Raw genomic sequence first — 24,075 nt, 5'->3', positions numbered from 1 at the left:
CCAGGGAACCTCTCGTCTTATGTCTGGGCATAAACGAGGTACTGGGATTTGCCTTTCATACAGTGAGCAGTGTGGCTGGAGGCCTGCAGATGAAATTTTAGGCAAAGACAACTTTTAACAAGGGGCAAGGTTTTACCCATCTTCCCCTCTCAGTATGGAGCTATTACCGGAAGAGAAAATTGTATAATCACAAGATGGGAATTTTGCTGCTAGCCCAGAGGTAAAATGCTGCATGTGACTTTTAAGAGACCTACTTTTGTCATATAATATATTTTAACATCACTTCTTTCCATCTACAGAGCAATTCTATCAATCTTCCAGCACTGCTAACCCTTATGTTGCAGCATTTGTGCTGAAAACCTCAGTTTATAGAAAAAAAACCCTCAAAACCAGTAAGTCTCCTTGTCAAGTAAGGACGCTGAGACACCCTCATAAGTCAGAACAGAAAGACAACGAAATAGACTGGGAACTTTCCAGGTTTGCAATAAAAAGAGAACCACCCTTCCCAGCAGATATTATTGACAGTGCTTACTGAGTACCAGGGGGAAAAAAAATACAATAAAACCCCATGCCTTCTATACTTTTGTCTGTATTTCCCTCAATGATACTGCTTCAGGCTATATTCAATAAGAGAAAGATAACTGTAAAATAAAGGAAAAAAAAAATGCAACACAGATAAGCAAAAACTCTGCTATGAGAATTTTTTTTTCTATAATTCTTAGAGTTTATCACAAATCAAACTTAAACCTGCTCCCTAACCTCAGCCTTATAAAGCAAAGGAGACTGAAATCCTCTTGCTTTTAAAGGCACAATACTGCAGAACACACTTGGGATAAACCTATTCCTCCTCAGACTCCTCTGTGTCCACTTTCCTTCTGCTATAGAAGCAGCTTTCCCTGCAGAACATGGACAAGACTTCAGCACCAAATTAGTGTCCCCCTAAACACAAAGTCAAGCACTTCAGAATGGATTTACGATGTTCTTGCTGCCTTACTCCCAAACTACTGACTGAATAGATTTCCATGCAGCTTCTACTCCCAGTGCAAGACCCCATGCGACCAGGTTTCCCATGCAATATGCAAAGAGATATTTTTATCCCCACTTTATAAGCAATACTGCTATACTTCAAGGTGTTTACTTTAAAGCTCTTGTTCTAGCTGCTTGTATACAGCTGTTGAGGGCTGGGAAGCACTGAAGAAAACTCAGTGGACTCTCTTTATGCAGATGCAGTAAGTTCAGCTCCTTCCAATGTGGCAATTCTGAAAGATTCAAGGGAAGAGCAAGCTGAGGAAGCACCATGGGGACATCAGAGTGCAGAGCAGAACAATAGCACAGAGCAAGGGCTAAGATGTAACTCTCCTAGTGTGTAGCATCTGTCAGACTGGGCACTTTACCTGCAGTGAAGACACAGCTGTCACCTAACAACCCTTCTTAGGGCAGTCATCCACTGGCAACTCACTGAACATCCCCTGAAGGGCATCTTGCTTGGTTACCCTTTCCACAGGCCAAACACACCACTTCTGCCTGCCCTGCTTTTAACTTTCTGAGCCCTCTGGCACAGCTGAGGCTAACTAAATCATGATCTGACTGCTAATCTTCCTGTCTCTACTTAAATGGTAATGTGATGCTGCCATTATTCACTTCTGCTGTCCTGCTGCTGAGCCTTAAAGTCATCTCAGTTCACCATGAGCTGCTGTGCTTTCTGCCTTATTATGCAGCTATACAGTGATCTTCATCCTCCTGGGGCTTGCCAAGGACATGATAGTTGCAGGGTGCTCACATGCACTTTGTTTGATCTCCAGGGGCATGCTCACTGAAGGCCAGAGGATCATGGCTAAATCAGCTACTCTGCAGAGTCATGTCCCTCACCCTCAAGCTGCAGGCATTGCTGAAGATATCTGCTGTGTGCTGTGGGGAAAAGAGCAAGACCATTGACAGAAATATTACTCTTTAATGACCTTTTCATTTAGCTCTCCTATTTAAGGGGAATAAGGAATTCACCCCTTAAATGGAAAATGGAGAACACAGAAGTATAACAACTCCCCTTAATGCAGAGAGGAGCTATGAGGTTATGCACCAATGCAGCATTTAGCAAAGCCCCACTGAAGGCACCAACTCCTGCTTATTTCCATCAGCAAAGAAGCAGCACTAAACCCCTGGGGGAGGACCTCTTTTAAAATCACTGTAGGGTATCTCAATTTGCTTCAAACCCTGCTCTGAAGCAACAAAGAACAGGGCACAACTTCCAGCTGCAACTCCACTATGGAAGGTAGTCTGATAAGGTCTCATTTCTTTCAACTCTCAGAATGCCCCTTATTACAGCAACACAATAACCTGAGGCTGCAGCAAGCCAGTCCCCACTTTGCCTTGGGCTGGGAATTATAAAAGGACTTGAGTCCTTTGAGTCCAACCATACTCATGGAAGTCGCCTCAATCTGAATTCTCCAACCCATGGCACAGAACTTGGAGGGGCCACTTTTCAATGAACTCCTAAAAAAGATGAAGGGCTTAGTGACCTTTGAGGGATTTGAGCCACTGGCTCCAAGTATTCTTGCAATGCTCTTGGTTGGCAGGCAAGCTTCCACTTGAGGTTACTGGTGCAGAACTGCTTCTAAATCTACTTCAGAAGTTACTGTGCTGGGTGCCAGTGGTACTCAGTGTGGGTTATGGCATAAACTGATGCTCATGGGGTTACTGCTCTCTGCACAACGAGCTGTCAAACAACAGATGACTCTGCAAGCTCAGATGGGAAGCAGCAATTTTCTATCCAGCAACCTGCAAGAAGGTACAAGGAAGACACCTACTGCAGAATTTCCACAGGAGACTTGCCCATTTGTTTGCTCTTTCACTGCAGCTCAGTGCCTCTGTCTGGTTTGAGCACAGCAAGGCTGTGAGAGATGCCAGCAGCAGGCTCCCAGAACAGTCCCTCTGGCACCTCCTAAGGACATCGGTCTGGTGAGGGAGAAAGCATCTCCAGCTCTCCTCTGAACCACCTCAGCACACTGCTGACTCCCTTCTGTGCCCGTGCAACAGTTTTGCTGAGGATATGACTGCAAACACAGGAACTGTAATACATCTCAGGAGCATATTTCACCTAAATGTTCTTCAAACATTTGTTTATTGCAATTAAACATTTTAGCCTGGAATTTACACATTCCATTATTCTTATTTTCCCCCCATTCAGGCTGCAGCTGTCATAATTGGAGGTTGATTTATGACTCACCTAACCAGCACTCAAATCCTTAGCACACCAAACCCAGCATGCAAGTCAGAGCATAAACTGCTCCTAATTTACTTAGATTAACTCTGCATTTTAAGTGCCACTGCAGAAACCGCAGTTCCCCTCCCCTAAAAAGGATGGGTTCCAGAATACTCAATAAGCCAAATTTTGCAAACACAAATTTTGTAGACAGAGAAGGGCACCAAAATCCCTCCTTCAGAAGTACAGTATTAATAAAGGCTTGTAATAAATTGGCACGAGAACCAGCAAGCTCCATGCAGATTACTATGGTGACAGGCATCAGCACAGAACTCGGGGATGAAAAGCTGAGGGAGATAAATGTTGGGGTTATTTTCCCAGCCAGGAGCTGCCAAATTCTCCAGGGTGTTTGGAGTTAAGATGAAGTAATTTGACTGTCTCAAATTAAACACATCACTGTCAACCTAAGTTTAATAGCTTAACTCACTACAATTCACTGAATCCACCCAAACTGGGAAGCCCAGGAATAACACCACTTGCAGCTGCGAAAGGAGCTGCCGCCCTTGAAGACCCAGAGTGTGTTTCCTCTGGCCAAACACCCTGCCCAACTCTGCCACACAGTGACCGTGGCTGTAAGCCTTCAGCAGATGCTGCACATGGCTGGCTGTGGCTGCACCTGCAGCGAGTCACGCACGGAGCAGGTCGGAGCATCGTGAGCCCCACGCGGGGATCCTGGAGGACATTCCAACTGTGTCATGCAGGTGTGGAGGTGGGAAATCCTGCTGCAACGTGCTGAGCGTTTTCAGCTCCCTCAGGAGTCACTCAGTGCACAGAAGTGCACAGGCAGAGGCAAGACATTTCCCAGTGTCACAGTATTTTCCAGTTTCTGTCATTAAACTCAGCAAAACTGTTTGGAGCTGAAGGATGTGTATTCCTTGAGGAAGCCTACAAGTAGGATGGCCTGGGCAATGCTGCCTGTAGTATCCTGAGTAACAGGCAGGGAGAGGGCAAAAAAACAGCAGAGCCAAGGGAAGTGAGTGACAGAGGGGAGCATTTGTGTTTATCTGGATGTCTCCTCAGGCTGCCTGCACATAGGTCCGGTCATGGTGAGTAAAAACAGCTGCCCAAACATTAGGGAGCCCTGCAGCAAAGCCAGGCATCCAACTCCACCTTGCAAAGCTGCCATGAACCCCTTCAGTTTAGATGCAGCCATTTGGCTTAAGACACTGGCACATCACTCAGTCTGTGAGTAGGAGGGAGAGATGGAAACAGACTTACTGACATCAAGGTTTGCTCACGAGGTCTATGGTTTTGGGGGCACCAAACAGTCAATCCCAGGTCCCTTCCCAATGATGCAGAACAAAGACCATACCCAGCTTCAGTTTAACATGATTACAGGAACAGTGTCACCCTCCAATTACAAAGCATTCATCTGGAGAACAAGATGGCTCTGGGACAACAGGACTGCACGGTACACTCGTGTATTTATTCATCTCAAGTGCAAATCTCCACCCAGGGCTAATAACTACAGAGAAACAACCGGTGTTTCCAGGATGCATTACATGTAATAACGGGCTGTGCTGGCAGGGATGGCCTCTCTGTTTGAAGGACATGCTTCCAAAAATGACATTTCCCCAACTCAGAGGGATGATGGGCGCGAGCCGATGACAGCACCCATCAGCACAATTGCCTCCTGTCACCGTCACTGAGTCACTAGAGCAGAATGGCACCTTGCAGGCAAAAAGAGCATCCAGAGAAGTGATTTCCTTTCCTGTGCTGGCACCTGCCAGGAGGAATAGTAATTATCTCTCCAGTATGGATCACAGATGCCTGCCTGCACCCTTCCACGATGCCTGCTTTGCTCTAACCAAGATGAGTCCCTCCACCAGAGAAGTCTTATTTCTCACTTGTAGAGTAGGTGGAAATGATGTGATTGCACATCTGTGGCTTTTATGTAGGCCCTCCCATATCCAAGGAATCAGCTTTACAGGGATGTTAATACAAGTCTGAGGTAAGGGGCAGAGAAATTAGTCATATAAAACATTGAAAATGAGGGGTGCCACATGGAATCGCTGCTACATCTCTGTGGATGGCCTTAGCACAGCCTGTGGATGTTAGAAAGTAAAGAAGTCACCCTGCAGCTCACCCACTCTCTGAGATCTGGATCCCATGTGACAGCCACCTAAGGTCAACAGCTCAAGGATAACGAGGTATGAAGTTGTGGGTGAGTCTTCCCAGAAGGCAAACACCAAACTGATGTACATGACACATGAGCTACCCACTCTGCACAAACACCAGGGACAAAACAGCCATCACAGCAGGCCAAAAATGAACCAAAAGACCACTGCAGATGAAACAGTGGGACAAAAAGTGGATGAGAACTGATGGCCCACCTCCCACCAGGTATTCTGGCACAGCATTGCTGACTATTTCTGAGTAAAACTGTCTAGCTGAATGTTTTGCTGAAAAGTTCAGAGTAAGAGTAGATAAAGCCATATACTAACTCCATCTCACTAACCAAAAAAAAAAAAAGAGAAGCCTGAAAAGAATGCAAGTTTTCATTTTTTCTTTTGACATGATATTTTCTTTGGAAACGTAATGAAAAAAATGTTAACAGAGACAGAGATTAAATCCGAAGTTTCATTTTAAGTACAATGAAATACTGCATTGAGTCTGAATCCTCTTCTCCCCAGAAACTCCTTTTATTTGACCAGAGAACTAAAAAAAACCAATTCTTCATACAGTTCACTGCCACGTTTGTCTTTGCCTCCCCCAGGATGCAGTTTATGTTGCTTTGTTGATTCAGTCTGTTTTAGCAGCAGACAAAATTTCAAAACATTTCCCTTTCAAGAGCGATTTTCTACACCTGTATTGACTTCAGCTCTGATGATAAAACCAAAGCCAGGCAGGAACAAAAGGCATACAGAAGAGATGTAAGGCTGTTCTAGAATTTATGCAGGATAAGCTTTTTCAGGTAAAGGAATTTTAAAAATTAGAAATTTAATGTAAAATAAGTTGTAGCTACAGCTCCTAAGTTGTCATTTTCCAGCACAGTCAATGCCTTGGCTACTGAAGGTTAAAACTTGATCATGAGTATGGATAGCAGAGCATACAAAATGTATTATTTATTTTGAGGAACACCCTGCAATTATTCCTGACATATTGTGTAATTAGCCAAAATTGCAGCATATTCACCGAGAGTGAAACAGAGGATAGCATAAATATTATGTGTGAGCTCACAGCCACTGAGCACATCTCATCTGGGTGCAGACGTCTCTCATGAACCAACCAAGCGTGGTTGTCCCTGGCCCCCTGGGCTGTGCCAGCTCCTGAGCCAACACCCACAAAGGGGAAACATGGGGAGTAAAATCCTGACTTTCCCTGTGCCAGCAATGGGAGCTCAAGAGCTGCATGAGGATTCAACAAATGAGAACACCCACACTGCAGAGCTTTCAGGATGACTGAGCCCAAAGCTCATACCAGAGAAGGAAGGGTATATTCCCACATATGTTATGCCAAGAGAGTTGGAAAGGTGAGCTTGGATGATGTCTGGAGAAGCTGCTTGCTTTGCTGCCTTGAGCTGACAGGAGGAGAAACTGAAAAGCAGCTATGCCATTTTTGTCGTGCTTGCAGCACCTCTTGGCCTGCAGCTTCCCAGAGAGAAGGTTTCCTACAGAGCTACATGTCAGACCCATCCTAAGGACTTGTTTGATGGCTCAAAAATGCTGGGGAATGTTGTGGCAGTGCTCTGCTGTGTGTACAGTTAGAAAGAATTTATTTTGTTCTCTTGACTCCAAAATGCAACCTAAAACTTTGTTGCTGTTTATCAGATTTCTTCCTGGCTTCCTACAGAGATGTGGTCTGGATATTAGGACATTCTACCCAGAATTTGCTCTGTGGGAGGATGCAGAAAACAAGTTTAAGAACAGCCTTCTATGGAACGCACATCTGGAATCAGAGTAGGACTGAAGCTGGACTAATCAACAGTGAGGGTCCCTTTCAGCCCTGCAGCTAGGTGACCATGACTTGGTGACATTAGCACATTCTGTATCCTGAGGTTTTGACAGACTCCACAATAGAGTCCCCATCTCTCCTCACCTTGGAGTGCCCCATGCAAGGCACCTCATCACTAATAGTGATCACATGAGCAGGGCAGACACCGTCCCTGCTGTTCAGGCCTGCCACAGTGCTGGGATTTATGCTATTCTAAGATGCTAAATCTCTTCACTTCCCCTATCAATCCAGCAGGACTGAAATACTGCAGAAACACTGAGAAGTCCCTAACACAAAAAAAAAATATACTAAGGAAACAAACATCAAACTTCCACTCTGCTCTGAACACCTAGAATAGTAAATTCATTAAAATAAAAAATGGACAGAACATACTACCAACAAGCACTGAGGAGAAATTAATCACTTCAGATGCTATGAGTCTTGGGGAAGGTACCTGGTCCTACCAAGATGAGCTCACAGAAGTGCCCTGAATAATCACTGGATAACAACTCAGGGAAAAATTTGGGTCCCAGTGTCATTCTGCAAGCTTTAAATAGCCCCAAGTGATAACATCCTCTTTTGCTACAGTATTCCTCAAGCAATCTCGAAGCATTTTCCAATGGGATGAGCATGTGAAACTCCTTTATTTAACAGGTAATGAGCCTGTGATGTGGAAGAAATTAAAGCTCGAATCAATCGGGTTGTATTACAAGAATATGTTTTGTTCACTGCACTAGTGCATCTTAAGCATTTCTGAAGCAGTCTGGAAGCATTTTTGACTTAAAATGATGCTGTTACTAAATTTCAACAAATCTTATACAACACCCAAATGCATAATGAAAATGTGCTGCTTGTGCCATTCTGAAACATTATACTTCAAAGAGCAAGATCATGCTAAAAATGGCCAAATTCCATCATATGACACGAAGTTCTTTCCTTTTGCTTTGTGAAAACACACCTTTTTTTAATCTGCATAATGATTTTAATTTTCCATTAGAGCCAAAGGTTTCCCTCAAACTAATGAAAATGCTCCAGGTGTGAGAAAGCGATCATCCACTTCGTTCCATCTAAAGCTCTGTTTTAAATAACGATGATGTTCTACTGCTCATCTCTCAGCACAAACACCTCATTTCTGGTATCAAGCAGCCCTCAGGACTCCAGTGAGACAGGCAGGTTCACCTGTCACCCAACTGCCATCTCAGAAGAGAGCTGAAATCAATGAGCTCCCTCTCCAGGGATGCGTGTGCTGAGGATGACACAGTGCAGATGGAGTGAAAACAGAAAATCTGCCTCTCCAACAGGTTTCTGAACAAAGCTCCTGCTCCCCCAGCTGCCCAGGAGAGCTCAGAAAGCTCTAAAACTTCACTTGGTGCTTGCTAATCATTCAAAAGCTGCTATGGGGCTGTAGCTCTAAAATCTTAGAATTTATTTAATGGAAAGTAGAGTAGAAGAAGAAACAGGAAGAAAAATAGAAGAAGAAATGTTTATGGAAGCAAAGAAGGTAGGAGTGGCACAGAATGAAATTAAATGAAAGCCCAAATAAATATTTAGAAATGTTTCAGTACTGATGCTCTGTGTCTGCCAGCAGGCAGAGCCCATACTGATGAGCACCACACCTAACTGTAGAAGCCAGCACAGAATTACTCATTACACCACATGCTCTGCCAGCCCTTTTACACCAGTGACAATCCCCACAAGAGCCTGGTGCTGATCACCACAGAATGACCACAGGGACGGCTGCAGATCGATACCAGTGACTCACCCTGGCTCCAGTTACAGGAGCTGAGCCAGAAAACCACCAGCTGGACCTGCCAGCATCTGATCCCTGCATCTCCTGCAGCCCAGTGGCTCCCAAGACCCCAGGGAACCTTCAGTAACCCAACCCTAAGCTGGGCACTGGAAGCCAAAACCAGCTGTCTTTTTGCTAATTTCTACTGCTTCTCAATGTTCTGGAAAATGTGGACTGGCTTTTTGCAGCCCGGCTTCCTTTGCAGCAGACCCATCCACTTGACCTTTTGCAAACAGTTTTGCTTTGGGGGATGAATGAAATGTATTTATTTGGCAGCTGAGGCAACATGGGTGGCAACTGCTAAGCAAAGAAACTATCTGTGCAGCCAACAAGGGAGGAGACAGCCAACTGTGCTATTCTAGATAAATATCAATTAAGTGAGTATGTTCTATTAACCCCAAGACCTCTCTTTTTTTCCTTCATTCCAATCCAAAATGCTTAAGTATCTCAAGAAAGGAACATTTAAGGGGGATTTTATCTTTATCATAACTGCAATCGGGTTTCAGCTGGAGAAGAGGCACAAGTAACAGAATTACATTGCCTCTCTGTGGTTATTTTGCCAGTTCACAGCATGTAGCTGTCCACTGGAAGTAACATATGCCCTTAACAGAGCAGGCTGCTGGAGAGAAGGTGAGACAGGAGTGCACAGAGCACTCCATAGATGCTGCTGTGGGATGTGAAAGAAGCTCTGTGCCCTATACCACTGGAGTGGTTGTACCTAGCCCTGGATCTTCACCCTCACATAAGCCCCCACCATGAGAGGCAACCAGCCATTCTGACATCTATCAATGAAGTTGCACACTCCAAAAAAGAATTGTGCTGAAAACATCCCAGGAAGAAAGACGGGGAACACAGGCAGGTGACAGCAGACCTGCTCCTCTCCTTTTACTACAGCTGCCCACCTTCTGGCCAGTGAAGTGCCGGAGGTGCACAGCTGAGGGTTCCTCTTCAGGAACACAGCAGGGCCAGCCAAGCACCATTGCAAATTGAGTTTGTTTTTGTGCTTGGTAAGACTGAAGGAGGAGGGAGCACTGATGCAAGTCAGACGGGATTGCACAGAATTCCACCTCCCACACATAACTTCAGGTACAACAGGTGCACCTGCTGCCAAGACAAGAGAGGAGCTGCTACTGCTACCTCACCCATTGCTATTGAGCTCAAGAGCTCAACAGTCTTCCAAACTTAGAGCTCTGCTTAGAGCTGCAGAACCCCAGGCAGCACCTCTTCAGTGGGTACCCCAGCACAGAGGAACAGTCACCTCCTCATGACAAGCCCAAAGCCACAGAGCAGATGCAGCAACAGAGCTGCACAGATCCCTTCCGTGATGCTGCTGCTTCCAGCATTAACTTCCATCTCCCAGTGCAGCCCTCTCTGCAGGGGCAGAGAGCAGAAATGCCTGGAGGTGCTGCATGGAGCCTCATCACACCAGCAACCAGCCACAGCTCCTCCCAGAAGATTGGAAAGGCTCAGGCCCCAGGTCACCACCCTGCCTTCAGCTTCATGGCCTTGTCTCTCTGTCACCTTTAGCCAGGGCATTCTGGAATGAATACAGGACAGAAGAGATGTTTGGCAAATGCCAGCTTGCATCCAGGTGGATTTTGTCAGCAGCCACATAAGCTCCATCAGAGTGTCAGAAAGCCTCATTTCAGTGCTAGGAACAAGTACAGTTACATGTCTGAGCTGCAGCGTGGGGGCTGGAAAAGCCAAAGTGAGTGGTCTGCCTGAACAGTGAATCCCACAGTCATATTCTACAGCTCTCAAGAAACATGCCTTCTGCTTTACCATTTTAGAAATGTGTTGTAGCTGCTATTTTCAGCGGTACTGTTAAGAAGCTGTAGCCCTACAGCCCTGTGACCATGCTGCACAAGCTCAGTCTCTGCACTGACTCCCTCAAAGCACAAAACCCCTGTTCCTGCAAGCTGGATGAGAGGCACCCACGAGTGCATCCATGGCTCTCCTACAGCTTTTAACAGAGATGCAAAGTAAAACTAGCCTCCAGAAAGGCAGAGTTATTTCAGGATTCTGCTGCATGTCAGAAGAGGGAGAAGGTAAAACAGGTGTAGTAGCTTACTCCATGCTCAGAAAGGATAACGCATGAACATGAAGAATCTTGTGTTAGCTGGGGAATGGAGATGAACCACGTATTAAACAGGAGAGCAGAGCACAAAGGTACTGTTCCCTGACAGACTGCAGCAAGTACAGCCCAGGCACAGAGTAGATGACTTCAGTACAGGTCTCTTCTCACAACATTTCCAAGATCAAGACACAACAATAATGCAGTCGTGGCAATGACACTATGACAGACCACACAAAAATGTATCTGTATTCAATGATTAGTTCTTTGGAGCTGCTTTCTCTGACCTGTTCTTGTCTATGTTCTTGGTCACCTTCTGCCAAGCCATGGAATTTGCGAATATGAAAGGAATGTCAATCTCTTACATGTCTTTCGCTTGATAAAATTCTTCCTTTGATTTTAATAACAAATCACAGCTTGATTTCAACCGTGCAGGAGCAGAAAAATCTCAGAAGTAATGTGCACATGACTGTTCAGAAGGACAGATCAAATGAGACAGATGGGGCTGAAACAAACGCCTACATGGCCACTGTGGTTCATGGTATTCCTTTCTGGGGGGGGGAAAGGAAGGAAAGCAGATAAGCCCAACTGCATCTGCACTTGCTCCCCACCACAGTGACACTCATGATTATGTTTGTCTCTCAAACAGCTTCATCAGTTCCCACGGCAGCTCTGCTCTCCTCACTTCCCAAGTAAAGCTGATGATTGTTTGGTTAATGGGTAATTTATCTCTTAAAATATGAAGTATCTGGTCTACTGGAATTATTCAAATTTTGTGTTGAATTCAGCAAAGCAAGTAAGAAAGAAAGAAAACCTTGTCTCCATTTTGGTATTTTTTTGGAACTCAAGCTTTTGGGTTTCTGTTTCAAAGGAACATTTCATTTAGAAGAATACCTGAAAGTTAAAGAAAAATACACATATCAGAATCTTCTAAATGAAATTCCACCCAAAAAAAAACCAACCCAGCAGTGTTATCAGTCAACAATAAATTGATTTATATGGATCTTTTATGATGAAGGGAAATAATCACTCACAAACCACTTTTTGCCTTGACTCTCCCATTTGGCTGGTGACGGAGGAATCAATCATTTGTATTGATCTAATGGTGAGCCTCTGCTGCCTAACAATTTTCACTGCTCTCACAAGCACAGCTACCCCTGAGGCCATGGGGACAGAAGATATCCATCCCTCTCAGAGCCTGGATAACTTCCATGGATTTTCTTGGCATCAACCATATTCAGTCCAGAACCAGTACGAAGCAGCTTACTGACTGACATGCTCGGCCATAAGCTGTGTTGGGAAGCAGGCTGGCAGCTGAGTTTTCCATGCTCTGGAGAAAGCCAGGAACCTGCAGCTCTTCCCCAAATTTTAGAGACTGAGAGCTCGGAGTTGCTATCTGACCCCCAGTAACGGAGCACAGTCATGCACCATGACATCTACCACATCTGCAAGTCACCAAGGTGTGCGATACCACCCTCGGGAACAACTGGATAAACCCAGACCCATCAGCCGAGCTGGCATGAGCAGGAGGGAGCCTCTTCCTCCTTTCTGATTATGCTGGCATTCATTAGCATGGGTGGTGCAGAAGGAGTTTACAGCACTGCCCCCTCAGGGCTGTGCCCTTCCCTTTGGTGTTATCCAGGCTCAGGTCTGGCTGGAGACTCTGGCATCCATGCCGTTATCTCAGCTAGCACTTCTAGGAGCTCCCGCTGCCAGGTGATGTCACATTTCCAGCCATTTCCATTCCCATCAGCCACTTCTTAGATAGAGAAAACAGCAGCAAATTCTGCAGAGGAGCAGGCAGAAGAATGTGATGGACCCTCCTTGGCTGGGCACACACCCAGACATGCATGGACACACAGAAAAGAGCTGGGATCCAGAAGGAATTCTCTCCTGCAGGGAGCAGCTATGCCCTGGGTAATGCAGCCAGCTTTCAGACAGTAGCAACAAAGTGGACAAATTCCACAGGTTGGGCAGGTATTACAGCTGTTCTGAGATGCACCACTCCACAAAAGCAGGCAAGGACTATGGGCTAAAAGGGTGGTTTTTACCCTAAGCTTCAATCATCATTTTCACCCTGCATGAAATCAGAATGGACTTCAGGATTTAAGTCGGGGAATTTAACAGCTTGCAGATGACAGACTTCTCAAATGCTTTAAATGAATCTCTGAATGAACAAAGTCCTTCTATGTCCTTCAACTAAAGTTGCCCTTATATTTTACTTATATTGCTGCAAAAATAGCTACTTTAATATATTTTAAGTTCCAAATCTCTATTTATTATTCAAAATGAGAAATATTGCAAAGAGAAAAACTGGTTTAAGTTACTCCTTTTTTCCTATGTGCAAGCCATTTCCTTCACTTTGGAAGAAGCCTTTATATATCCTTAAGGAAAAGCATCTTTCCCTGGAAAAGCACAAAATATGTACCAAACAGGGGATAAAAAAGAAATTTAAAAAACACTTTTTTTTTCCCTGGGGTGAAAAACCTGTTTGAGAATGAGCTCTGCGTTCTGAGCTGGTAACTCACCTATAAACACAACATCTGAGGGGACTGAGACAATGCTGCAAAGTGCCTGGCATTGCCTGACCCAAAGCTGCCTCAATTCAAACATGACTTCCACAAGGAATAGCACCCTTTCAGTGGGTTTCACTTGGATAAAAATTCTAGCAATCCCCAGAGATACTGTGCCTGATGTTCTAGTCTGTCTCCCTTCATGCAAAGCTGCCAAACTGCTCAGCTTTGCTGTTCAGTGGCCATGGCATGATGGAAAGCCACCTCTACCCCAGCTCTCTGGGGTGCGCTCCGCCTGAGAAGATGGCTAGTGAAGCAACAGTGACAGCTTTCACAAACAAGCTGGACCCACCAGCCCAGGCTTTTCAGACTGCTGTTAAACAGCTGAAGAAGAGACACGCTTGGATGCTTTAATTCAGACACAAAGAGGATGAAAGTACTTGGTTCAACTCTTTGTTGGCAGGGAAGTCATATGGAGAGAGCAGCTTGTCTCATCTCCTGCATTCAACTCTTGGATCTACCAGTCTCTGAGGAAGAATCCACCCCTTGAACCTGCACTGACAAGCCATGCCATACAATAATTTCTTTTGAATCCTCTATCAAGTCATTATGGTTCAGAGCAAAATATATAATTTATAGATGCACAATTGCAGCAAATGACTTGTATTAACTCACAATAATGGATTAAGCCCATGTGTCCAAATGTTCAGTTTAGTCCACAGCACTCAGTGTCCTTATTTGGCCTATCTTAAACTAGTAAGTCATCTTGGAGCAAAACACAACCAAGAGCTCTAAAAGAACGCAGTGTGCATATGAGACAGCTGCCTTTGCTTATTGAAAAGACAGACAAAATTAGTTCTCATTTTACAACACAGTTCCTATTGCAACCAACAAATGAGATGTTTCTGCAGTCTGTTTTCCCCAGGAGCAGATAGCTTTCGTTATACAAGATATCCCTGCATGGATCTGGTTCCCCATAGCTTGCCAAAACCTCTGAGTACTCATGCCCAATATGCGAGACTCAACTGCTCCAGGGTGCAAATTCTCCCTTCCCATATGACAGCAGGAGTATGTCACTCTCACTTCACACAGGCTGCAAAGTGGAGCACAGGGTGCCAACCAGTGCCAAGTAACCCTGCTCACCCACGTCTTTACTGACTATTTTAGTTACAGCACTGTTTGAGTCACATATTAAGACATGTATTAAGCATCTTATTTAATCAATGTAAGCTCACACGGTTACTTTACAGAAGCAAAGAGCAAAGGGAACATGAACCTCCAGTAGAGTTGTATCTGTGTAATGTGCAAGCTACAGCTCCACCACTGCAGCATCCCGACCTCAGTGGCAGCAGAGCCCAAAGTGTGGTGTGCTGGTCCCAGCATTGGGAATTAGGTCTCTGTGTCAGGTAACTGCTCCATAGCTGGATCTGGTCTCACCTTCTGTAAAATGGGAAGAACCCTCTCCATTTGGTAGAGCTTGTTGAGTGCTATAGAATGAAAACCACTCTGTAAATCTGAAGTATTTTGACAGCTACTCTCCATAGCCAGAGGACAAAGTCATGTTTAAAAACGTAAGGAGAGATCCCCTAGCACTGTATCATCTCCAAACACAACTGTACCTCTTTTGAACAAGGGTGTTTCTCTCATTCCCTTCACTGACTTGCAAACTACTGAAACAGCATATCATTAAGTACCTATAATCACTGGGGTTGTGGGTCACTGCACAATGTATGCACATTTCTTTAAACCACTTTCAATTCATTTGCATGTCATTTTCTGTGATAAACTGGATTCTGAAATAAGCAAGTTATCTGGGCACAATACAGTCCCCTGAATAAACAATGCGAGCAGAAGAATCTCAGTAGCGTGCTGCCTCCTGAGTGCCCAAGACCAGGAAATACGACGTATCAGTGAAATAAATCCCTAGTTAAAAGATGGATGCAGGAAACTAAAGCAGACTCAGTCCATAGCCTATGAAAGGAGACTTAAGATTTTTTTTTTTTATAGCAACTTAATTCCTCTAGTTTTTTGATTTTATAAAATGAATACAGTATGGTTACAAGCAATTGACTGACAGCTCTGAAGATTGAGCAGCTCTATTTTTACAACACTGAGTAGCGCTGATCCTCCTTCTAAGTCAATAAAAAGATTCCCTAAAATCACTCTTGCCTATAAGTTATCAAAAATGTTCCTCAGCATGGAAGTCCATGAAAGTTGAGGGAATTCTTAAAATTCATCAATTATTCACAGGCATTTACTGACTCCAAGGAAGCAGAATTGGACTTGTGTAGCTGGGAGCACTGGGGTAAGACCAATAGAAAGCTTTCCCAACCAAATTCTGCTGGAAGTCACTAAAACTTTCATTAGACAAAGCATCTTGAAATCTAGCTAAAGATCTACACTTCCCAGCCCTTTTAATCCTTAGGAGACTGCATTTAATAGCAGATTAGGATGGAGAGGAAAGAGGAATATAAAAAATTACATCAATAAGATTCCCAGTTCCCATTCTTGATCCTACAAAGAGTGATTCCTGAGACAAAATGCCAACATTTTTTTGGGCAAGAGCCGTGTTCTGGTCTTGTCTCACAGATTAACCAATATATAGGATAGTCCAGCAAGCCACCACCCATCATAACTTGAGTAAGAAGAAAATGATAGGCAATTTTTCCCCTTTGAATATTTCAAGTCACGCTATATCTTAAGTATTTTACAGCATCTTGTGATACCTGCTTTAAAGCAGACCATTAAAAAAATGGGTTTGCACAGCCTAACCCATGCATTGAGTCTTCAAACATTTTTGTAACTAAATATGGTTCCTGCCTCACAGCCTGTGAATCTGGAGTGCTGACAGCAATCCAGAGTAAATATTCTTTCCCCTTTGTTTGACAACAGTGGCCTTCTGACAGAAGTGGCCTTCTATGGTGAGAGGCTTTGTCCCATTTCCTTCCCTTGCTCAGATGAGTCCAGGTCATGTACATCAGTCTATAGACAAGAAGAGCAGCCTTAGCTACATCTGACACCTTGGTGGAGAGTCATTACCAACAGATCTTAGCTGTGGAAAAGGGGCTTCATGAAGAGACTGATGAACAAACATAATACTAATGTTTATGGAAAACGTGGGGGGTTACACAGGTTGCTGGTACATCCTGAATGGCTAAGTGAGTGAGTATCCCCCTTTTTTAACCATTATACTGAAGAACATCTGAAAAAACTACATCTTCACAGCAGCTTCTCAAACCAATCTCTTTTCTTACCTTTATGGTGACTTATAGCAGTAAAAAAAATAAAGCAAGACATAAATCATCATTCCACTCAGAAACTATGGAGGACCTATTCTTGCCAGGTGCTGAGTTCTCAAGCCTACCAAGGACAGCTGAGAGCCCAGAGCAATGCTCAGAATTGAAACTGTGGGTGGTGGGACTCCGTTGTGGGGATGTGAGCACTAGGGTGTACACTAGGGTGAAGTTCTTCACAGGGAATCAAGGCTGAGCACACACAAGGATAAAAGTATAAAGAAAATTAAGAAGACAAAAAAGGACTATCCTAAAGAGCATTTCTAGGTCTCAAAAACTCAGTATCAGGTGTAACCATCGTGCAGCTGCCATCAAAAAAGCTTTCTAAGCTACTGAAATTAGCTTAGAAACTCTGCTCTTGAAGTAGCACTTGATGGATTTAGTAACCAAATGGCCACAATTTTAACTGATCCTCAGTTTATCTATTTCCTTGTCTCCATGCAGAAAATGAGACACTATTTTAAAAACTTATCTACGAGGAAGTGGAAAAATACAATTCTGGGTGAAGCTTCGACAGATTAAACTGCTGGGCCACTCTTGCTAGAGACCCTCTGTGCTCACCCTTCGGACAGTCGTGAAGGGATGCTGGCAGCAGGAATTGCCCACCCATCCCATCCGACCAGGGGAGCAGATCTGCCAGGACCCAGGCCAAAGTTGAGCGCGGAGCAAGCCTCGTCCCCAGCCGGCAGCCGGCGGTGCCCCGGTGCAGCCATCCCGGCGGGTCCCTCTCCGCCAAGCGGGTTCCCACGGCCCCGGCCCGCCGTACTCACCCGGTCTCCTCCTCACCGGCCTTTTCCTGCCGCTGCAGAAGCGCACTTTGCTGAAGACCCCCAGGACATGCCTCTCGCATAGGGAGCGCCCGTCCTTGCTGGGGCTGGAGCGGCGCTTGGAGGCGGACACCCGGTCGCTGTTGGACTCCCTCGCTTGCCGCTTCTGCCGGATCAGCGAGCTGGCGATAGCCGCTGCCATCGCCGCTCATGGGCCCCCCGCGCCGCGCCGCTCCGGGGTGCGCCGCCCGGGCGCGCTGGGGCCGAGCCGCCGCCGCGCCCCGCGGGGACCGGGGACGGGAACGACCCCGCTAAACGCGCTGCAGCCCCGAGTCCCGGCGCCGGGGAGGGCTCAGCCGGCCAGGCGGAGCAGGGCGCCCGGGCTAACAACCATGGCTGGACGCCGGACCCCGCCGCCCATGGGTCTGTCCCCGGGGAGCGCAAATCCCGGCGCGGGCGGCCGTCGGCGAGACCCCCGGCCGGGCTGGTAGCGCGCAGCGCCGCGTAGATCCGGGAGCGGCCGCCCCGCTGGCGAAGGTCCGCTGTGTCCAAAGGATAGGGGGACGCGGAGGATCCGCCGGTCCCTGCGGCGCGGTGCCGCTCCGCTCCGCCCGGGCGCAGGCGGCGGCGCTTCCTCTCTCCGGCCGCCCTCCGGCGAGGGCTGTGGGATGAGTCAGAGACCCCTCGGCCCGCGGGCAGCCCCGGCCCCGGCGCGGCGGCTCCGAGGCGCTGCGCGGCAGGGCGCGCACATGGACGCGGCTCCGCGGCCGGGCTCAGGGAGAGCCGCGCTGCATTTCTGTTCGCACTCCTCCTCTTTCTCCTCTCCCCCCCTACCCACTCTGCTCTCAGAGAGGGCGGGAGGGGAAGGAAAAAGCAGCCACGGGGAAAAGCAGCAGGCCCACAAACAAATTTAAAAGAAAGGGAAAAAAATTAAATTCTTAAAAAAAAAAAAAAAAAAAAAAAAAAAAAAAAAAAAAAAAAAAAGAAGCGCCCGGCCGCGAGTGCGGGCTCACATCGCCGCAGCTCGGCGCCCCGGACTCACAGCGCCATGGCTGGCGCAGCTTCTCCTGCCCTGCTCGCCGCCTCTGCCCCGGCACCGGCTCTCCCCGACGGCAGCAACCCACATCGTCCGGCCGACCGGGCGGCCGCCGAGCACTCGGCACCGGGGCGGCCCCGGGCCCGGCTGCCGCGGCAGGGACGGCGGCGGGAGGAGCGATGCAAGGCGGGGAGGAGGTGGAGGAGGAAAAGGGCGGGGGGGTGCGGCTGCCACTGCTGCTGGTGCTCCGTGCGGGGCTCAGGATGCTCCGCGGTGCCGCCCGACGGCGGCGGGGCGAGGAGGAGCCGAGCCGCGCCCGCTTCCCGCCTGCATCCTCCTGCCCGAGCCGGGAGGGGGGAGGCGAGGAGAGGTGGGGGGAGGCGAAGGGAGGGAGGGGCCGGGGAAGCCCCCCCGGACGCCCACGCTGCGCAGGGCTGTTGCCAAGGCGGCGGGGAGCCTCGCAGCCCCGCGGCGCCCGGGCAGGAGCCGGGCTCCGGGCTTAGAGAGAATTGCAGCTGCTCCCGCTCGCCCTCTTCTACGCAATCCTACGTGATCGAGGTTTGGATGAGAAATACCGCGCAGGCAAAGCGAGGCCATTGCAGCTCCGCGGCGGCTCTGCCCCTCCGCCCGGGCAGACCCGCCGCCCCTGCCCGCAGCCGGGCTTCCCCGGGACCGCAGCCCTCCCGGCGGAGCCGCCTGCCACTCGTGCAGCCGCCCCGACTGCCTGCCTGGCCACTGCTGACAACGCCCGAGCACCCAGCCTCGGCAGCCGAGCGTGTCGGTGGCTTTCCCTGCTTCTCCGAGGAAGCAGAGAGAAGGGACAGTCCCGAGGGCTGCTCTGCCGGGCGAGCTGCCCCCGGCCCCACACCGCCATCAGCAGGTGCTGGGCAGGCTCCCGCATATCTCCTGCCACAAAACCGCACGGAAAAAAAAATGAAGGTGGAGATACATCTTTGGTTATCTAGATAAGTAACTGCTGCTGCTGCACAAGGACGGTGCTCTCCAGATTTCAGGTTCAAGTAACAGGTAGCGATGGTAGCTACCAGGTTAGTTAGGAGACGAGCAAGACACCTCGGGGAGCGCACAGGCGTCGGGGTGGAGGGAGAGGGGATCTCGGCTGGGGAGAGAGGACACAACGGCAGGACAGGATTAAGCCAGTCCTGAAGGTGTACGGATGATGCATGTTTCCAGCTGACAAAAGCATTTTAGACCAGTTGGTGACACTCCCTAAGAATTACCAGATTTAGCAAAATAATCTTTTTAACTACTTCCCTTCTAAGTTCTAAAAAATTTCTGAATTCTTCACCTCTAGATTTCAGCTCTAAATTATTTTACTGTATTAGGGAAAAAAGACAACTGACCAACTATGTCCATAATGATTAACTAAACTCTGGCATTACTTCCTGATTTTTACTCTTAGTCTCTATGCATACCAAAACAAGGTGGAATCAGGTTCTCCAGGCTGTTGCTCTCTTTTCAACTACTGCCAACATTTTTGTTCAGATTTCACCATCCCAATCAATAAAGATTTTTCTTCCCTTTCCTGTAGCTAAAATGCTTCAGATTTTAATTTTCTCTATCGGATTATTTCACTTAACATCAAAGAATTACTGCAGTACAAGGTACAGACATGGCCTCAAGAAAGCTGTTTGCAATCAGAGAATCACTGTCTGAAATGCCAGTGAATTATCCAAAGCTTCATCTTCAAAAGATGTGAGCATATCTTCATATCTTCTCAAGAAAGAGATTTTTTCCATCTATATATATACTTTTTTTGCTGATGAAAAAATGCCAGTTTATCCACCCCATATTACATAAGTTCCAGTTATTTTGACGTGTGACAAATTTGTTTTGTTGTGTAGCTGTAAACTTGGAGCAGCAGCTCTGCACCTAAAAATGATCCTAATCAGTGATAAAGTCAGTCACAGTATGTTTTTTCCTGATGATTAGTGGATCTGAAAAGAGAGTTGCTGCAACTCTTAGGAGGAAAGGCTTCTCCCAGGTCTTTCCTGCTTCTGCAGTGACTGAATTAAATTAAGCCAAAGCTTGTGAAACTGAATGTAGTGTTGCATTTGCCAACATGCAGGTCTGCCTTTATCTGTAGATGGCCAAGGAGTCTGTCCACAGGGTTTGGTTCTGAACATGGGCACAGTGCCATGAGCTCCTGGTGACATAACTGACACGTACATCTGCATGGGTCAAATCATGCCCCAACTTCACAAAACTTCCTGAAGAGCCCAAGCTTTTATAAACACCAAGGAAGCTCAGAGTGGTCTTGAGATGGAGAATGGAATGCCAATCTCATCATGCTCCTGAACTGTCATTCTCACCAGTGAAACATAACCTTTGGTGAGCTGCCAAGTGAAACAGAAAAGTCTCCATGTGCTTTCATCTCTAATAGTGAAAGTTCTCTCCTTCAACTTCCATTTGGGGAAACAGGGCTCAAAACATCTTCCATTTTCATCTGTATCAGCCACTCCTCTTTGAGGGTTGTGCAGCCTACACTGTTCCAAACCACCTAGCGTCTGTGAGAGTCACAGGCTGCCTTCCTCATTACTACCACTGGAAGCTGAATTGTTTGAGCAAACTGGGCCAATATGGCATTTTTCCTTAAGGAACATAATTTTAAAACATATTTTAATATAAAATAGTATATATATTATATAGTTATTAAGGCAATTTTTCTGACATGCCCCTTCTCTCCGGGCTTCCTCCTCACTTCAGTACCAGTCTGCAAAGCTGCACAGTGCACCCTATGAAAAACAGAATGCAAGAGTAGCACCAACTCATGAAATAACCAAGACAGACTGTTTTGATGACATTGGAGAGATATGCCAGTGCTCCTCCTGCAGTATGTGGAGAAAGACCCCATCTAGCACAGAGGAACAGGCAGAGGCTCAGACTCCATGTGGCAGCTGAAGGATCAGACTCACTGTGCTCACTAAATATTCCTACCCCAAACATACAGAAGCTTCTGCATGACCAGCATCAATATTACAAGACACTACCATTTTTGAGGTTTCACTCTCTTGATATATAAACTCATCTGTCCTTAGTGCTGAGGTTTAAAATGAAGGCCTGGCTGAATTTCAGGGCTTTGGTGACTTGAGCAGAGAAGAGATCTAGAATTGCATTCCCTTACCTTCCTAAACAGAATGATCTATCTAGGTCAAAACGGAGGTTATTGGCATCTTTCCTTAGTGAAGTGCAATAATTCCCGCAGGGTTGCTAACAGAATATCCTGTTTATTTTTCATAGAGCCTTCAAAAGCCATGGGTTGTGTTCTGTAGATTCAGTCATTAGGCATATTTCTGCTTTACTAATTCTGTACATATAGAGCTAACGACAGATACAAATATATGCAGGATTTTTACTATTTTATCTGCAGAGCTACTGAAAATGCATACATGAAAATTAAGGAAGAGATTTACATTTAATACCACTTTAAAATGTGTGTGCACATTGCTGTGGTTGAATGGGAAAAAAAAGAAAGGATCCCATCTCTGGCCAATAATTATGAATGGCCTAGTTCACCATTTTACAGCAGCATAGCAACAAATCTCTTCCAATAGGAAGGCACTGTTGAGTTTGAAAGTCTGCATGCAGACACCTCTTAAGAACAGTACCAAATTTCCACGCTGTGTAAATTACATCTAAAATGTGCATTGCCAGGGCTGCTTAATAAGCAGAATTAAGCCCATATCCATGTTTTATTAACTTTATTCTTTACAAGGTAGCCCCTTGTTTTATGTCTAGCATAATTAAAATTCATGCAGCTTTGGCATTCCCCAGTCTCTCTGCGTGGGCGGACTTTTTGAAAAAAAACCCATGCCTGGGTAACCTGATAAAAGAAAAGACGAGACCTTACTGCATTTTGCTCGGTTTCTGTGCAGGGTAATTCTGTTTACAATGCATGAGTTTGTATCTATGTTTGGATGCCTAATAAGAATTCACATGGCCACTTTAAATATGCTATTCAGGGAGAGAGATCTGGCCCTTAAACAGCAGCAGAGTACAAGAACTGGCCAGCTTTCTGGGCTGTTCTCGCTCAGCTGAGCTTTGAGCTGACTTGGCCTTTTAATAAACACAAAAAAGCCTGCATCACCTGATTGCTATATTGAAATAATTCATTTAATGGGCCCTTCACTCCCCTTTTTGCCTTCAAAGATTCAATTAAACAAAATTTGCAACTCATCACAAGAAGTATTTATTAGTTTAGCTGCTGTCTTTCAATCCAACTCCAGCCTGGGGAGAAGTTGAGCCTGTCTAGATGTTAAAGCAAGGGGCAGGTACACATCTGGCAGACTGTAGAATGAAACCACAACTGCAAAAAGCAGGCCACAAGCAGTACCAGCACAACAAAACCAGCTGCAGCCAAGAAAAAGAGATAATTCTACTACTAGGATTTTATGCATTTACATTTTTTTTTTTCCTTTTTAAGAGAAGGTTTTCTAGCGGAAGCTTTTATTTGTCCTTGTAGACTGCTCACCTATATGAGGTGGAGGCAGGGCAACACAAGAAGGGTTCACCTCACTGAAGGGAACTGTGGGTATCTAGAAGTGAAAGTGTTTTGAAGCATTTTTCTTCAAGAAGCCTTCTGTATGAATGAATGGACTTTTGTCTCCAGGGTTCTGGAAGCACCTGTTGGGATCATTTCCCTGAAATGAAGCCTGAAAAGTAGCAGGGAGCTTCTCAAACTGTTGCCACATACAAAGACCTCCCTGCAGATAGGTCAGTGCCTGTCCCACATGCCAGAGCCAGACCTGGGGCTTGTTCAAGGTGGGCTCATTGCAAATCTGTTTTTATCACCTCAGCCCAAGAGTCCTGTTCATCAACATTCTGTCATTGCCTTCCCCAATGGGGTCAGGACATGAAAAGCTGCTGTCCTTGCAGTGATACTCTTCAGTTGTGGCTTCCTAAGCAGCAGGAGTCCAAGAGAAAGGGCCTGCAAACACCTCCCCAGTGACAGCTCCCTCACAGCACTTCAGTCATAAGGGCCCTTGCTGAAGGATCTCCCATCAAGGAGTAATGAAAGGATGGACACTGTCCTTGCAGGTCACCTTGTGCAGGACAGAGCCACGAGGCCACCCTTGCTGAGCCATTGGCACACACACAGCCAGCTGTTCCAGGCTTAGAAACACCCACCCATGCATCTGGAAAGAAAACTCAAGTATCTTCTTGCCTGTACTAGAGAATTTAAAAGACAGGACAGACAGCTTCCCCTCTTCCTTTCTTCCTCCTTCTACCTCCTCTTCCTCACTGGGTTTCTCCCAACACCCAGCAACTTCCTCCACCCACTTCCTTAGGGATTTTTCACCTATGGCTACCTGTCAAATAGTCTTAAGCCACAGGAACTCGGAAGAGGAAAGAAAGCATGGACTTGAGAATTTCACTTCAGTTCTTACATCTGC

The 24,075-nt window shown here is 46.4% G+C and overlaps 1 protein-coding gene across 4 annotated transcripts in view; it reads right to left on the bottom strand.

The window, feature by feature from the left end:
• The window catches only part of FGF12 (fibroblast growth factor 12), a 216,112-nt gene that overhangs the window by 79,858 nt on the left and 112,179 nt on the right, over positions 1 to 24,075 (bottom strand). The window contains exon 1 of one of the 4 annotated variants that reach the window (XM_021536855.3): positions 17,632 to 17,886. The exons of 2 other annotated variants lie outside the window; for them this stretch is intronic. In XM_021536855.3, coding sequence (XP_021392530.1) covers positions 17,632 to 17,830 — 199 coding nt within the window. In that variant the 5' untranslated portion in view covers positions 17,831 to 17,886. Of the gene's footprint in view, positions 1 to 17,631; positions 17,887 to 24,075 lie in introns of those variants that run through there. One more of the 4 variants, XM_021536856.3, reaches the window with a different exon arrangement.

This window comes from Lonchura striata, chromosome 10, assembly GCF_046129695.1.
Source record: "Lonchura striata isolate bLonStr1 chromosome 10, bLonStr1.mat, whole genome shotgun sequence".
Lineage (NCBI taxonomy): Eukaryota > Metazoa > Chordata > Aves > Passeriformes > Estrildidae > Lonchura > Lonchura striata.
Note: the sequence above shows the minus strand (reverse complement) of the source record. Positions and strands in the feature narration are given on the sequence as shown.